This window comes from Schistocerca gregaria, chromosome 1, assembly GCF_023897955.1.
Source record: "Schistocerca gregaria isolate iqSchGreg1 chromosome 1, iqSchGreg1.2, whole genome shotgun sequence".
Lineage (NCBI taxonomy): Eukaryota > Metazoa > Arthropoda > Insecta > Orthoptera > Acrididae > Schistocerca > Schistocerca gregaria.
In genome coordinates, this window is record NC_064920.1 from 870,069,406 (window position 1) to 870,086,831 (window position 17,426).

General features: G+C 44.0%; 1 protein-coding gene across 1 annotated transcript in view; it reads right to left on the reverse strand.

Moving 5' to 3' along the window:
* Window positions 1–14,928, reverse strand: part of LOC126273233 (venom carboxylesterase-6-like) — a 159,173-nt gene extending 144,245 nt beyond the window's left edge. Inside the window, exon 1 of the mRNA XM_049976780.1 lies at window positions 14,688–14,928. Within this exon, the coding sequence (XP_049832737.1) occupies window positions 14,688–14,903 (216 nt within the window). The 5' untranslated portion in view covers window positions 14,904–14,928. The remainder of the gene's footprint in view (window positions 1–14,687) is intronic.
* Window positions 14,929–17,426: the final 2,498 nt, after the last annotated feature.

Genomic DNA, 17,426 nt, shown 5'->3' on the forward strand with positions numbered 1-17,426 from the left:
TCAACTATCCTCGTTTTGCTTTCGTTGATGTTCATCTTATACCCTCGTTTTAAGATGCTGTCCATTCCGTTCAACTGCTCTTTCAAGTCCTTTGCTGTCACCGACAAAATTACAATGTCATCGACAAACCTTTTTTATTCCTTCTCCGAGGATTATAATTCCTACTCCAAATTTTTCTTGTTTTTCCTTTACTGCTTGTTCAATACACAGATTGAATAACATCGGGGATATGCTACAACCCTCTCTCATTCCCTTCCCAATCACTGCTTCCCTTTCGTGCCTCTCGACTCTTATAACTGCCATCTGGTTTCTGTACAGATTGTAAATAGCCGCCGGCCGGGGTCGCCGAGCGGTTCTAGGCGCTACAGTCTGGAACGGCGCGACCGCTACGGTCGCAGGTTCGAATCCTGCCTCGGACATGGGTGTGTGTGAAGTCCTTGCGTTAGTTAGGTTTAAGTAGTTCTAAGTTCTAGGGGACTGATGACCTCAGAAGTTAGTCCCATAGTGCTCAGAGCCATGTGGACCATTTGTAAATAGCCTTTCGCTCCTTGTATTTTACCCCTAACACCTGTAGACATTGAATGAAAGCATTCCAGTCAACATAGTCAAAAGCTTTCTCTAAGTCTACAAATGCTGTAAACGGAGGTTTGCCTTTCCAGGTCATTACTGCCTCGTGTGTTCCAGCGTTTCTCTGGAATTCAAACTGATCTTCCCCGAGGTCGGCTTCCACCAGTGTTTCCATTCTGTTGTAATGGATTCGTATTAGTATTTTGCAGCCGTGACTTATTAAACTGATAGTTCGGTAAATTTCACGACTGTCAGCACTCGATTTCTTTGGAATTGGGATTATTATATTCCTCTTGAAGTATGAGGGTATTTCGCCTGTCTAACACATCTTGCGTACCATATGGAAGAGTTTTTTCAAGGCTGGTTCTTCCAAGGTCAGTAGCTCTAATGTATGTTGTCTACTCCAAGGGCCTTGATTCGACTTATGTCTTTCAATGCTTTGTCAAATTCTTGTAGTTTCATATCTCCCTCCTCATCTTCCTCTACGTCCTCTTCCATTTCTATAATATTTCTATCAAGGATGTCTCCTTCCACCTTTCTGCTTTCCCTTCTTTGCTCAGGACTGGTTTTATTCATATAGGCGGTTCTTTTTTCTCCAAAGGTCTCTTTAACTTTCCTGTAAGCAGTATCTATCTTACCCCTTGTGATATATGCTTCTATATCCTTACATTTGTTCTCTACCCATTCCTGCTTAGCCATTTTGCACTTCCTGTCGATCTCATTTTTTAGACTATTCCTTTTCGCCTGCTTCATTTATTACGTTTTTATATACGGAAGGGTCAAGGAAACGGTACACCTGCGTAATATCATGTAGGACCCCCATGAGCACTCAGAAGTGCCGCAACACGTCGTGTCACGTACTCGACTAATGTCTGAAGTAGTGCTGGAGGGAACTGACAGTATGAATCCTGCAGGCTGTCCATAAATCCGTAAGAGTACGAGGGGATTGAGGTGTCTTCTGAAGAGCACGTTCCAACGCATCCCACATATGCTCAACAATGTTCGTGTCTGGGGAGTTTGGTGGCCAACGCAAATGTTCAAACTCAGAAGAGTGTTCCTGGAGCCACTATGTAGCAATTCTGTACGTTTGGGTGTCGTGTTGTCCTGCTGGAATTGCCCAAAATGGTTCAAATGGCTCTGAGCACTATGGGACTCAACTGCTGTGGTCATCAGTCCCCTAGAACTTAGACCTACTTAAACCTAACTGACCTAAGGACATCACACACATCCATGCCCGAGGCAGGATTCGAACCTGCGACCGTAGCAGTCGCACGGTTCCGGACTGCGCGCCTAGAACCGCGAGACCACCGCGGCTGGCGGAATTGCCCAAGTTCGTCGGAATGTACAATGGACATGAACAGATGCAGGTGATCAGACAGGATGTTTACATACATGTCACCTGTCAGAGTCGTATCTAGACGTATCAGGGGTCGCATATCACTCTAACCGTACACGCTCCACACCATTATAGAGCCTCCAGCAGCCTGCACAGTCCCCTGCGGAAATTCAGGATCCATGGATTCATAAGGTTGTCTCCATACCCGTCCACATCCATCTGCTCGATACAATTTGAAACGAGGCTCTTCCGACCAGGCAACATGTTTCCAGTCATCAACAGCCCAATGTCAGTGTTGATGGGCCAAGGCTTTGTGTCGTGTAGTCACCCTGGGTACACAAGTGGGCCTTCGGCTCCGAAACACACGTCGATGATGTTTCGTTGAATGGTTCGCACGGAAATGCTGTGTCCCAGTGCTCGTGCGCCGATTACAACATCACGTTCAAACTACTTAAATCTGGATAACCTGCCATTGTAGCAGCAGTAACCGATCTAACAACTGCGCCAGACACTTGTTGTCTTATATAGGCGTTACCGACCACAGCGCCTTATTCTGCCTGTTTACTAATCTCTGTATTTCAAAAATGGCTCTGAGCACTATGGGACTTAACTTCTGGGGTCATCAGTCCCCTAGAACTTAGAACTACTTAAACCTAACTAACCTAAGGACATCACAAACATCCATGCCCGAGGCAGGATTCGAACCTGCGACCGTAGCGGTCGCGCGGTTCCAGACTGTAGCGCTTAGAACCGCTCGGCCACCCCGGCCGGCCTATCTCTGTATTTGATTGTGCATGTCTATACCAGTTTCTTTGGCGCTTCAGTGTATTTTCTCCTTTCATCAATTAAATTCATTATATCTTGTGTTACCCAAAGATTTCTACTAGCCCTCGTCTTTTTACCTACTTGATCCTTTGCTACCTTGACTATCTCATCTCTCAAAGCTACCGATTCTTCTTCTATTGTACTCCTTTCCCCCGTTCTTGTCTATCGTTCCCTAATACTCCCTCTGACGACTTTTACAACCTCTGGCTCTTTCAGTCTATCCACATCCCATCTTCTTAAATTCCTGCCTTTTTGCAGTTACTTCAATTTTTCATTACGAATAAATTCTGGTCAGAGTCCACAGCAGCCCCTGAAAAGTCTTACAATTTAAAACCTGGTTCCTATATTTCTGTCGATCCATTATATAATCAGTCTGTAACAGTCTGGTGTCTCCAGGTCCCTTCCACATTTACAACCTTCTCTCATGATTCTTAACCAAGTGTTAGTATTCATTAAATTATGCTCTGTGCAAAATACTACAAGGTGACTTCCTCTTTCATTCCTTTTCCCCAGTCCATATTCGCCTACTACTTTTCCTTCGCTCCATTTTCCTACGATCTAATTCCATTCGCCCATGATTATTAAATGTTCGACTCCCTTAACTATCTGAATAATTTATTTTATCTCATGATACATTTCCTCAATCCCCTACTCATCTGCGGAGCTAGTTGGCATATAAACTTGTGCAACTATGGTAGGCGTGGGCTTCATGTCTATCTCGGCTACAACAATGCATTCACTATGCTGTTCATAGTAGCTTATCCGCATTCCTATTTTGTTATTCATTATTAGACCTACTCTTGCATTACCCCTATTTGATTTTGTATTTATAATTCTGTATTCACCTGACCAGAAGCCCTGTTCCTCCTGCCACCGAATGTCACTAAGTCCCACTATACCTAACTTTAACCTAACCATATCCCTTTTAAAATTTTCCAAACCTACCTGCGCGATTAAGGGATCTGACATTCCACGCTCCGATCCATGGAACGCCGGTTTTGGTTCTCCTGATAACGACGTACTCCTCAGTAGTCCCCATCAGAGATTCGAATGGGGGATTATTTCACCTCTGGAATATTTCACCCAAGAGCATGTCTTCATCATTCTGCCATACAGTAGAGCTGCATGCCCTCCAGAATAATTACAGCCGCAGTTTCCCCTTGCTTTCAGCCATTCACAGTACCAGCGCAGCAAGGCCGTTTTGATGGATGTTACAAGGCCAGATCAGTCAATCATCCAGACTGTTGCCCCTCCAACTACTGAAAAGGCTGCTGCACCTCTTCAGGAACCACATGTTTGTCTGGTATCTCAACAGAAACCCCTCCACTGTGGGTGCACCTATCTGTATCACTAAGGCATGCAAGTCTCCCTACCAATGGAAAGGTCCTTGGTTCATGGGGGAGGGAGGTAGATTTTGATAGGGGGGTCGTAATTAACAGTCTTTTAGCAGAAGATGACCCAGTTCCCCTTGCGTTCTATGTAGACCCTATTGTTGCCATAACTATATGGTATTTGAAAAGTATCTTAGTGGTTCTAAGGTTTTGGAATAAAAATAATATAGCAGTGTCATCAGTCCCTAATGTGATAATTTTTGGGGCTACGGGAAAGATAAAAAAAGCTAATAAATTAAAAGCACCAGTTTGCTTTTGTTCTAAACTATTACTTTTATTGTTAACCGGTTTTCGGCTTACAAGGCCTTGTAGGCCTTGTTGCTGTTTATCAAAAAGTGACACCTACGAAAATTGTGGATGTAGTACTTGACACACATTCATAGTCACTCCAAAGCTCAGTGTGAACTTGATAGTTGGAGTAGATACTTTGAATATGTGTATCTATGGAACAAATTTTGATTTGGCTGTTATGAAGCTGCATATACAAGGTAGATCCGTAATAGAATCTTTTATACAGCAAAAGGGTTGTGTGAGGAGTGCATGAGGAGCCCAATATCCCTAAAACAAGGACAGTAAGTAAGGGGGAGGGATTAGTTCTGGTACAGAGAACCAGTTGAGAAAAACAGAACAGGACATGGTCATAAGAGCGCAGAAGCATAGTAGAGAAGAGGTAATGTAGAAGCATATGGATCTTCTCACTCTCTGAGAGACTTCTCAGTGCTGCAACTGGGCACATCTCAACTGTCTAGATCAAAAGTTCTCTCCTTGTTCTAGCCTCTTCTGTGATCTATTTGCTGTCATTCTATCTAAGAAGTATAGGAAGTTAACATATCATGAATCTAGCTGGTGGTCTAAAGGTTAATATGGAAATAAGGCAAGTAAACTTACATGGAAGGGTATAAGGAATGGGTGATTGCCTTGAAACGTTAAAGCACAAAATTAGAAACCAGTATATGAGTAATATGAACAGAGCGGTTGAACGTGATTATAAAGTGGGGAATATATTTTATAGCCATATGGTTGACGGCATTGTGAGGGTGTAAGGAAGTGTGGACGCTGAAATACGATGTGAGGTGTTGATGAGATGACAGCATTGGAAATTTTTTGATTTTAGTGAAAAAAAGGTTAGTAAAGAAGTCTGATAAAGAAGCAAGTATGAAGCAGAAGTAGGTAACACAAAACTGTGCTTTATATTGGGCCAGCTGATATTAGGTTAAGCAAGTGACTAAAAAAACGTGTGATTCGGACTGAGATGTATTGGTCTCCAGAGTAGTGTAAAATTTGCATGTTGAGAGAAACGTACATTTAAGGTTATGATAGGTGTCCACAAAGATTGAGCAGACATGAGTGCCAGCAATACTTTAAGCTAATATAGCATATATAAATACATGTGCATATATGTTTGTGTGTAAAGTTCCCAGCGTTGCCAACATTTTGCGTCTTTTAATTTTCCACTGATGCTATCTTGGATTTTTGAATTTCCCACGAGTTCTATCGTGGATCCAGTGACTGTGACACAGTCTAGCAGCGTCCATGTGAATTACGCACCAGAACAACATAGTCGTAGTACTATCTGGTAAACCCGCCGAAAAGTGAAATTCGAAGTCTTGCTATGAGTAGAATGAATGAAATATATCAAGGACGTGTGAGTTGTGTAAAATAGGAAGAGAGAAGAGAGACTAGTTTGGGCAGAAAATGGAGGTTGAAGCAAGGGGTTGCAGTATCCCCTCTACTTTTCATCGCTTTATGGTTGAGATAATGACAGGTTCAAATGGCTCTGAGCACTATGGGACTTAACATCTATGGTCATCAGTCCCCTAGAACTTAGGACTACTTAAACCTAACTAACCTAAGGACATCACACAACACCCAGCCATCACGAGCCAGAGAAAATCCCTGACCCCGCCGGGAATCGAACATAATGACAGGGGTGGCAGTGTGAACAGGAGACAAAAATGTGAAAGCAATTATGTTTGCTTATTATTTATTGGCGTGGTGAAATTCAGGAGGAGAGTACAAAAGGCTGAATCTACAGTAGGGTGTGGTTGGAGAATATGAATTGAAAAGTAATGCAAAGCAGTGTGGAGTGATGGTTAGAATGATGAGGAAGAGGAGCGTAGTAGCAGATGTAAGTAGGAGAGTGCAAGTACTAAAGAAAGTGGAAAATTTCGAACATCTGGACTTTATAACAGAAGACAGCAGGAGGAATGACAAGGACATAAGTGAAAGGAGATGGCAACCCCATGTTTTCCCGCAGAGTGTAAGAAGCTTCATCTGGAGCACGGAAAATTTTATATTGAGCGTTTTCTGATCTAGTACTGCCATAAGCATCAGAAACGTGGGTAATGAAGAAAAGGCAGGTGAGCGCGATGCAGGCTTGCGAAATGAAATTTCAAAGAGACAGATTGGGACATACTACAACACACAGAGTGAGGAATGTGGCAGTGAGAGAAATAGTAAGAGAGAATCCCATGCAAGGGACCATAGAAAAGATAAAAGTAATATGGTACAGGTTTATTAAAAGAATGAGAGCTTGCAAATTCTGTAACGGGCTCAAGAAATAAGAATAGGAAGTGAAAGATCACGAAGAAGACTGAGAAACAGACGGCTTGTTTCAGCGAAGAAATGTGTGATGAAGAGAGAAGACTGCGACAGAGTGGAGGAAGAAACGAGGTGAGAGGACAGAAAAAGATGGTGAGAACTGTGTTCTAAACAGTGGCTAGAAAATGTAGACGATGGTGACGATGACTTGATTCAATCACAAGTTATACAACGATGTGCTGTGCAAATATTTTCTTTAAAAAAACTTTACAAAGAGAAAAAAAATGATGTGCATGGCACAAAACATACAGTCATGTATAAATGAAAGAAAAAGTGGTCATCTGGCAAAATAATAAACTCAGTCTATTACGTTAATTACTTGTGTTATGAGGGGACTTCATAAAGCAAGTTTCTCTTTTTATGGCAGGTCAAGTAGCTTTAATTCAATTCTGTACGACGCTTCAAACTGAAACAGACACATCACGCTGTTGCCATTGGAGAACCGCTGTAAGAACGTCCACATCGTTGGAAAATCGCCTTTCCCTAGATGTTTTTGCAGCTTTCTGAGGAGATGGAGGTCGGCCGCTGGTGGCCGAGCGGTTCTAGGCGCTTCTGTCTGGAACCGCGAGACCGCTACGGTCGCAGGTTCGAATCCTGACTTGGGCATGGATGTGTGTGATGTCCTTAGGTTAGTTAGGTTTAAGTAGTTCTAAGTTCTAGGGGACTGATGACCTGAGATGTTAAGTCCCATGGTGCTCAGAGCCATTTGAACCATTTTGAGAAGATGGACATTGCATGGTGCAAGCTGTAGGCTGTACGACGGATGCGTCCAAATCTCCTATCGAAAATATTGAAGAAAACTTGCGTTTTGTGTGCTTTTTGGGATGTTGTATTGTCGTGCAGGAGAACAGTTTCTTTGCTTAATTTTCTATGCCTCTTGTTCCTTATGGCATTGCACAGCGACGTCAGTGTTGCATAGAGCTCTTTGTCATAAACTCTGCGTACCCAGCTTCTACATAGTTGAAGAAACGGTGTTCATGACATTCTCCGCTGATGGCGCAACTTTGCATTTCTTCCGCAGAGATGAGGAGATGTTCCTCCATTGGACAGACGCTCTCATTGTTGCAAGTGAGAACTGATGGACCCATGTCTCATCGGCCTTAATGATTCGGCTTAGGAAATCATTGCCTCCCACAGAGAAACCCTTGAAGACAATCCAGAACCGCCATAAAACTTGCGCCTTTGTGTGCAGGTGACAGCGATCACTGAACCCAACTCGAGTCCAATTTCCGGTACTCCATACGGTCGTGGACGATGGAATGAGCTCTGCCTCTTGAGATGTGCGTCTGTTAAATAACGTACGCAATAGTTGCACTGCAATTGCTGTGAATCACTTCCTAGATTGCCTAGGAATTGTGATCTGTGGTCGATGTTAGTGGCCTTCCTCCGCAGTCAGCGTCACCCAAGTCTGTGCGGCCTTGGTCAGATTGTCGCCACCATTTCACTACGGCTGGACGTGACATTGCATGCGGATCATATTCCGCCTTAATTGCATGGTGAGCGTGCGCAGTCTAGAAGTTTTGCCCACAAGATTGTACTGTCCCGAGTACTTTAACTTTGCAGTACGTTTCCAGTTGTCACACCGCTACTCGCACCCTTTGATGCACCTGTTACGGTCATAATGGCGTCACGCGTGACATTGCTAGTGTGCAGTAACACTCACCCTTATACGCACCGCAGAAGAACTGTCTCTAATAGAAACCTGGCACATGTACCCTCTTCTTGCAATGCGCCACTCCCGTTACATAATGGTCTTGCCGTAGGACGTCATGTATAAATTAATTTCCGAAGTCCCAATATATTTCATAATATGAAACGTTATCATTACGCGCCAGTTCTTCCCCTCCTCCACCCCCCTCCCTTGGCCATGGCTATGGCTCTCTCTCTCTCTCTCTCTCTCTCTCTCTCTCTCCCTCTCTCTCTCTTTTTCTCTGTCTCCTCTCGCTTCCGTATCTGTCTAGCAATGCGTATTTGTATACGCCAATATGCTTTTAAATTAAAAATGAGGATCCTATTTATCTTCTCAAAAAGTGACAATACCATGACGACGAATTTTGGAGTAAATATTTTATAAGTTTCCGCAGCTGTAATGTTGTTCGTTTTCGAGGAAAATTATTATTATTATCATTACATATGGAGTAAAGGTCTGACTTGGTTACTTAATTGTAAATTTGATTTGCACCAAGGATATGCCATACGTGCATGACTGATAAAACTCGGTATCTATTGATGTTATGCTTCTAAGGATACAGGATACAACTTGGTAATAACTACAATTTTTTATGAGTTCCCTTACGTTTTAGGAACTAATGCGACGGAATATGCATTACTCTGTTAGCCGTCGAAAGTTTCCGCATTTGTGTACATGTATATAAGAGCGATTGATGCAGCGATGCCGGCCGCGGTTGTCTCGCGGTTCTAGGCGCGCAAGCTCTAGGGGACTGATGACCACAGCAGTTGAGTCCCATAGTGCTCAGAGCCATTTGCGGTTCCAGACTGTAGCACCTAGAACCGGTCGGCCACCCCGGCCGGCAGGCTGGTAGAAGCAAGCGAACAAGGTACAATAGATGTAACTTAGTCTCCCCTCCAACCAGTACTTTTCCTGCGAACAAGGTACAATAGATGTAACTTAATCTCCCCTCCAACCAGTACTTTTCCTGCTCACGATTTTCGGTCGGTAGGATCTGCCGCATAAATTAAAAAGAAAAAAGGAAGTTGGCAGTCGTTGTGCCTGTAGAAGCTGTACTCTCTTCCAATAAGCTGAACCCTCGTGTAAACAAATGTACAATCTCTTCCACAAAATTTCGGGCGAACTGCCGGATATTTGTAACTTCCTGCCACAATATTTCGGCACAGAGTCTTATGGCCATCTTCAGGTGGTACTGGAGAAAACGCACTGAGCTCTGGTATTTAAGGCCCCGCCGGAACATGCGTGGTGGATTCACTTGGGATTGCGCATGTGCTACTTAGGGCGTTCGATTCTGCTGCGCCGCGCGCCCTCCGTGGTGAAAACTCGCCACACCGATATCAATTCGATTTTCTTTACGCGGTTCTATCTCAGGACTACTCACGAAGTTTTTCAACGATTGGATTCCATGCCGAATTCAACTGAAATCCGCCGTCTCTATTAATAAGGGACTCACTGTCAGACAGTCGTATCTCCGCGGATCTGGTAAATCTGTCATCGCCGAACACTGTATTTCCACTGGTCATGTAATGAATTGCAGTGAGAGCAAAATTGTGGTCCATACGTCTAACTTTAGGAGATCTGTTATTAATGAATCCGTGGAAATACGACTGTCTGACAGTGAGTCTCTTATTAATCGAGACGGCGGATTTCAATTGAATTAGGCATGGAATCCAATCGTTGAAAAACTTCGTGACCTCCGTAGCCAGCGTAGTCTTGAGATGGAACCGCGGGAAGGCAATCGAATTGATATCGATGCGGCGAGTTTTCACCACTGAGGGCGCGCGGAGCAGCAGAATCAAACGCGCTTAAGTAGCGTACGCGAAACGCCAAGTGAATCTGCCACGCATGTGCCAGCCAGGCATTAAATACCAGAGCTCAGTGCGTATTCGTCAGTATCACCTGAAGATGGCCAGAAGACTCTGCGCCGAAATGTTGTGGCAGGAAGTTGCAAACATCCGGCAGTTCGCCGAAATTTTGTGGAACAATATGTACGCCACGACTCAGAAATGTATAATCTGCCAATTGGCATCGGACGAATTGTTCACGCACCTAGTGCCGGAAGACGTTTGAAAGTAGGCCGCGCTTATGTAGCAGACATTTGTTGTTATTCTAGTGTGAACGGAACTCTGACACTTGCTAAAGCATCGAAAGCCTCAATTCTTTACTAAGCTCTGTGATAAACGTTTAACCCATGTAGTTCTTGTAACAAACTTTACTAGACATTCGGTTTTGCTGTGAATTATTGTTATTAAATCTAATTACAAAAGCTTTCTTTGGCTGTTCTGCCGGGGGACCGAATCACCTAGGTACGGTTCTCTCTTCCTTTCTTGCACCAGCAAGGGTGTAATACCGCCACTGCTAGCTGGTTCGGAGACTCGTACAGCGATTGTGGCCACTGTAGCTGCGCCAGCTGCCCGCTGCCGGTGTACTTTTGCCCGCGTGCCGCTCTGCCTCGCGTTGTCCGACCTGCCTGAGCTATACAGCGCTATTCTATGCCCATATAAATCTACATCTACATCAACTTGATTACTCTGATATTCACAATAAAGTGCCTGGCAGAGGGTTCAATGAACCACTTTCAAGCTGTCTCTCTACGGTTCCACTCTGAAACGGCACGCGGGAAAAATGAGCTCTTAAATTTTTCTGTGCGAGCCCTGATTTCTCTTATTTTATCGGGATGGTCGTTTCTCCCTATATAGGTGGGTGCCAACAGAACTTTTTCGCAATCGGAGGAGAAAACTGGTGATTGAAATTTCATGAGAAGATCCCGTCGCAACGAAAAACGCCTTTGTTTAATGATTGTCACTCCAATTGACGTATCATGTCTGTGACACTATTCCCCTATTTCGCGATAATACAAAACGAGCTGCCCTTCTTTGTACTTACTCGATGTCACCCGTCAGCCCCACATGATGCGGATACCACACCGCACAGCAATACTCCAAAACAGGGCGGACAAGCGTAGTGTAAGCAGTCTCTTTAGTAGTCCTGTTGCACCTTCTAAGTGTTCTGCCAATGAATCGCAGTCTTTCGTCAAATCTACCCACAATATTATCTATGTGATCGTTCCAATTTAGGTTATTTGTAATTGTAATCCCTAAGTATTTAGTTGAATTCACAGCCTTCAGATTTGTGTGACTTATTGCGTAATCGAAATTTAGTTGATTTCTCTGAGTACTCATATGAATAACCGCACGCTTTTCCTTATTCAGGGTCAATTGCCACTTTTCGCACCATACAGATATCTTATCTAAATCATTTTGCAAGTCGTTTTGATCATATGATGACTTTACAAGACGGTAAATGACAGCATCATCTGCAAAATACCTAAGACGGCTACTCAGATTGTCTCCTATATCGTTAATACAGATCAGGAAAAATAGAGGGCCTATAACTCTTCCTTGGGGAACGTCGGATATGACTTCCCGTCTATTACTACGAACTGTGACCTTTCTGACAGGAAATCACGAATCAAGTCGCTCAACTGAGGCGATACTCCGTAGGATTTGGTTAGAAGACGCTTGTGAGGAACGGTGTCGAAAGCCCTCTGTATCTAAAAATATGGAATCAATTTGACATCCCCTGTCGATAGCACTTATTACTTCATGAGTATAAGGAGCTAGTTGTGTTTCACAAGAAGGATATTTTCTGAAACCGTGCTGATATGTGTCAATAAATCGTTTTTTTTTTTTTTTTCGAGTTACTTCATAATGTTCGAATACAGTATATGTTCCAAAATCCTACTGCAAATCGACGTTAGTGATATAGGCCTGTAATTCAGCGGATTACTCCTACTTCCCTTTTTGGGTATTGGTGTGACTTGAGCAATTTTCCAATCTTAAGGTACGGATCTTTCTGTGAGCGAGTGGTTGTATATAATTGCTAAATATGGAGCTATTTTGTCTGCATACTCTGAGAGGAACCTGACTGGTATACAATAGAGGGCCTATAACTCTTCCTTGGGGAAGTGATTTATGCTGCTTTGTTACACCGATGATTTCTACTTCTATGTTTCTCATCTTGGCAGTTGTTCTTTATTGGAATTCAAGAATATTTACTCCGTCTTCTTTGGTGAAGGAGTTTCGGAAAACCGTGTTTAATAACTCTGCTCTAGTGGTACTGTCATCAGTGACTTCACCGTTGTTATCGCTTAGTGAATGTATTGATTGCGTCTTGCCACTGGTGTGCTTTATGTATGACCAGAATCTCTTTGGGTTTTCTGCCAGATTTCGAAACAGAATTTCGTTGTGGAAATTATTAAAAGCATCTCGCATTGATGTACGCGCCATATTTCGCACTTCTGTAAAACTTTGCCTATCTCGGGGATTTTGCGTTCTTTTAAATTTGGCATGCTTTTTTCGTTGCTTCTGCAACAACGGTCTGACCCGTTTTGTGTACCATGGGGGATCAGTACCATCACTAATTAATTTATGTGGTATATATCTCTCAACTGCTGTTGATACTATCTCTTTGAAACCATTCCACAACTTTTCTATACTTACATGATCAGATCGGAGGGAGTGAAGACTGTCTCTTAAAAAGGCGTTAAGAGCATTTTTATCAGCTTTTTTTTAAAATAGATATACTTTGCATTTCTTTTTGATGGTTGTAGGTGATACGGTATTCAGCCTAGCCAGCAACTGCCTGGTGGTCGCTAATCCCTGTATTCGTCACAATACTCACTATTTGTCCAGCATTATTAGTTGCTAAAAGGTCAAGTATACTATCGAAACCATTTACACTTCGAGTGGGCTCACGAACTAATTGTTCAAAATAATTTTCTGAGAAAGCATTCAGTACAATTTCGGATGACGTCTTATGCCTGCCGCCGGCTTTAAACGTATAATTTTTCCAGCATATCGAGGGTAGATTAAAGTCACCACCGACTATAATTGTATGAGCGGGGTACTTTATTAGAAATGAAACTCAAGTTTGCTTTGAACTGTTCAGCAACTATATCTTCTGAGTCGGGGAGTCAGTAAACCGATCCAATTAATAGTTTAGTCCGATTGTCAGGTATAACCTCTACCCATACTATTTCACACGAACTATCTACTTCAATTACGCTACAAGGCAAACTGCCTCTGACAGCAATAAATACTCCACCACAAACTGCATTTAATCTATCCTATCTGAACACTGTTAGATTGTTTGAAAAAAAATTCGGTTGAACTTATTTCCGGCTTTAGTCACCTCTCTGTACCTACAACTATTTGAGCTTCAGTGCTTTCTATTAGGGCTTGGAGCTCTGGTTCTTTCCCAGCACAGCTACGACAATTTACAACTACAATACCAATCGTTTCTACTACTACCTTACTGTGTTTTACCTGCCCGCTTTTAGACGGACGTCCCTTCTGTGATTCCCTGAGACCCTCTGACCTGAAAAACCGCCCAGTCCCTTCCAGACAGCCCCCGCTACCCGTGTAGCTGCCTCCTGTGTGTAGTGGACTCCTGACCTATTAAGCGGAACCCGGAAACCCACCACTCGACGACTCAAGACAAGGATTCTGCAGCCTACGCGGTCACAGAACCGCCTGAGCCTCTGATTCAGACCCTCCACTCGGCTCTGCAGCAAAGGACCACAGTCGGTTCTATCGACGATGCTACAGATAGTGAGCTCCGCCTTAATCTCGGAAGCAAGACTGGCAGTCTTCACCATTTCCTGGAATAAATGATGACTAACTAACAACCTCAGCTGCCGACAGGTGTAGTTGATATACCTCGATGTGGACAGCTGAAAATGTGTGCCCCGACCTGGACTCGGACTCGGGATCTCCTGCTTACATGGCAGACGCTCTATCCATCTGAGCCAGCGAGGACACAGATGAATAGCGCGACTGCAGGAGATCCCGGGTTCGAGTCCCGGTCGGGGCACACATTTTCAGCTGTCCACATCGAGGTATGTCAACAACACCTGTCGGCAGCTGAGGTTGTGAGTTAGTCATCATTTACTCCAGGGAAAAGCTGCACGGTCATGAACAGTAACTGTTCTTTCGAGAACAAGTTACTGTCTTCATATATATATTTACCATTTCCGCTAGCCGCCAAAAACCAGACAGAATCTGCCCCGATCCAAAGCGACACACGTCATTGGTACCGACATGAGCCACCACATGCAGTTGGCTGCATCCTGTACTCTTCATAGTATCCGGAAGCAGCCTTTCCACATCCGGAATGACTCCCCCCAGAATGCAAACTGGCTTCCTTCTCGCCTCACTCTCGCCGCTGCCGCTACTTATAGTGCTACAAAAATAGTGCCGGAAAGGGACTAGAATACCTGGAAGCGTAGCTTGCCGACGGGAGGGCGGGCGTAGGGTACGCCTCGGAAGGCGAAGAAGGGACGGCCGGAGGAGGATCGCAAGGTGACGCCGCGCAGAGCGCCCTGCTCTACGTGCACCACGGGCCGCGCCGAGTAAGCGGCCGCTGCCGTCAGCAGCGGCAGCAGCAGCAGCAGCAACACGGGAAGGCTGCAGCGTGACATGGCGGGCGACATAGCCGAACTGTGGACCTGCGCGTCTGCTGCCAGCAGCCACAGGCTAAGAAGGGCGGGGAGGGGAGGGGGCAGCTGGCAAGGACGCGCTCACCTTGCCCAGTTGGACCAGGCTCCGCGCCATCGCTCAGGCAGATGTAAAGCGGCGTGATAGCCGGGCTGCTAGGCCGGTATTGCTCTATCAAATTTCTTTGTCAAAGATTTCATCAAAGATGTGCTCAAATATTCCGTCAAATATATTTGACAAAGATCTTTGACGTAGCGCTAGAAGGGGCATTGCACTGTCATATTTTTCCTCAAAGTTCAAGATGGCTGACAACAACAACTTGTTATTAACTGCAGTAGTTGCATGTACTATAATTGTACTGTGTGTACATGCGGAAGAGAAGCGGGGGAAAAAAGGAAACATACCTGGATGAAGCCGTGCGTTATACGATACGATAAAAGCATTCAACAAAACTTTTTACGTGAGCTTGTAGTGGCAGACGTCAAGTCGTACATCAATTACTTAAGAATGGATGAGCACACATTTCTGTATGTGCTCAATGAAGTGTATCCTCATATCACAAAGAACAATATTCACTTAAGAACTGCTACATCTGCAGAAGACAGGCTCACTGTAACACATTACAGGATAGGGTTAGGTTAGGTTAGGTCAGGTCTTCAATCTTCGTAATCTATTTTTGTATTCAGTGTGCCCCACGTTGTAAAGCGCCTCATCGGGTTCACACATCTCTATTAATTTTGTAGTTGTCGGTACACACCAATTGTATTTACCAGCAATGTTTTTAAAAACACTACAGACGACAGAATGCAGCGATGTTAGCGCTCTATGTGGTAACAGAAGACAAGCGACTTCTTTGATCAAATGTACGGCGAGGCCCTAGATTTCATCAAATCTTGAACGACATTTGACAAAGTTCCCTATTACACTACCAAATATCTTTGACAAAGCTATTGGACAAAGATATTTGACAAAGACATTTGATAGTGTAATAGTCTAATTTGATAGTGTAATGCGAGCATAAACCCTGACCTCATTCCCCCCCCCCCCCCCCCCCCTTCAGACGAGTGACCAAACTCACTGCTCGTAATAGGTGCACGCCACGTGCTTGCGTCCAAATCAACCGCCTACACTGTTGTGCTTGATGTCAGTCAATGAACAATTGATTGAGTCGAGTATGAATTTCTAAAATCTTGAGTAGACTACAAGTAAACACATGATTCTTTAAAGAATCGAATTCCCGCGTATAAACCACCTAAAAACGTCTGATTGCTTCACAGATGTGTTAATGCGATAAGTATACTGACCGAAAAAAGTCGCAACGCTAAGAAAGATTTGTGCAATATAAACAAAAGTTGATAGGCGTGTTTCTACATCTCAAAGATGAAACGAGGGTAATCCCAAAAGTAAGGTCTCCTATTTTTTTTATAAGTACATAGACCCGTTTATTTCTACAATGGTTTACATCAGTTTACAGCTTGAACATTTAGCAATTTTTCGACGTAATCACCATTTCTGTCGATGCATTTTTGTAGACGCTGTGGCAGTTTGTGTATGCCCAAGACCATACAAGATCGCCGCCTTGCTGTTCAGAAAGTTATGAACCTCTTCTTTCACCTAGTCGTCGAAGCTCAATCGTTGGGACCACAGTTAACTCTGACAGGTACTGTGAGACTCTGATAAAAGTCAAACGGGCACTTCAGTTCCGGAGAAGATGAATGTTGAGCAAGGGCGTACACATTCTCCATGACAACGCTCGCCCACACATCGCTCGGCAAACCGTTGCTCTCCTGCAACAGTTTCAGTGGAACATAATCACCCACCCACCCTACAATCCTGACTTGACGCCCAGTGACTATCACCTGTTCCCTAGGTTAAAAGACGAAGTGAATGAAGAGGTTCATAACTTTCTGAAAAGCATGGCGGCGAGCTGGTATGATATGGACATACAAAAACTGCCACAGCGTCTACACAAATGCATCGACAGAAACGGTGACTATGTCGAAAAATAGCTAAAAGTTCAAGCTGTAAATTGATGTAAGTCATTGCAGAAATAAATGGATCTATGTACTTATAAAAAATAGGAAACCTTACTTTCAGGATTACCCTCGTATCTATTCATATTTCACGCCAGTCGCGTGAGAGTGACGTTAGCAGCTACAGTATGAGGATGCAAATCAGATATGCCTTAAATACGAGCTGTAACGGTCGTGAACGTTACGTTTGAGATTGTACGTGGTGATTTGATGTTAGTCAAGAACGCCTTTAAGGCAACAAAGACACAATTATCAACACTTCACTGAGTTTGAACCTGAATATTTCTTCTGCGTTACTGCAGAAAAAACTTGGCAGGAATGTAGCCACTGTACTTGGCTGCCGACGCAGTGGTCACGAGAACGTGAAATCGCAAGAAGACCGGGCTCTGAACGGTCACATCGCACTACCGCGAGGAAAAACTGTCGTGTTCGGTGTATGGCTATGACGCATTGTACTGCAGTTTGAGCTGCGGTTGGCACCACAGT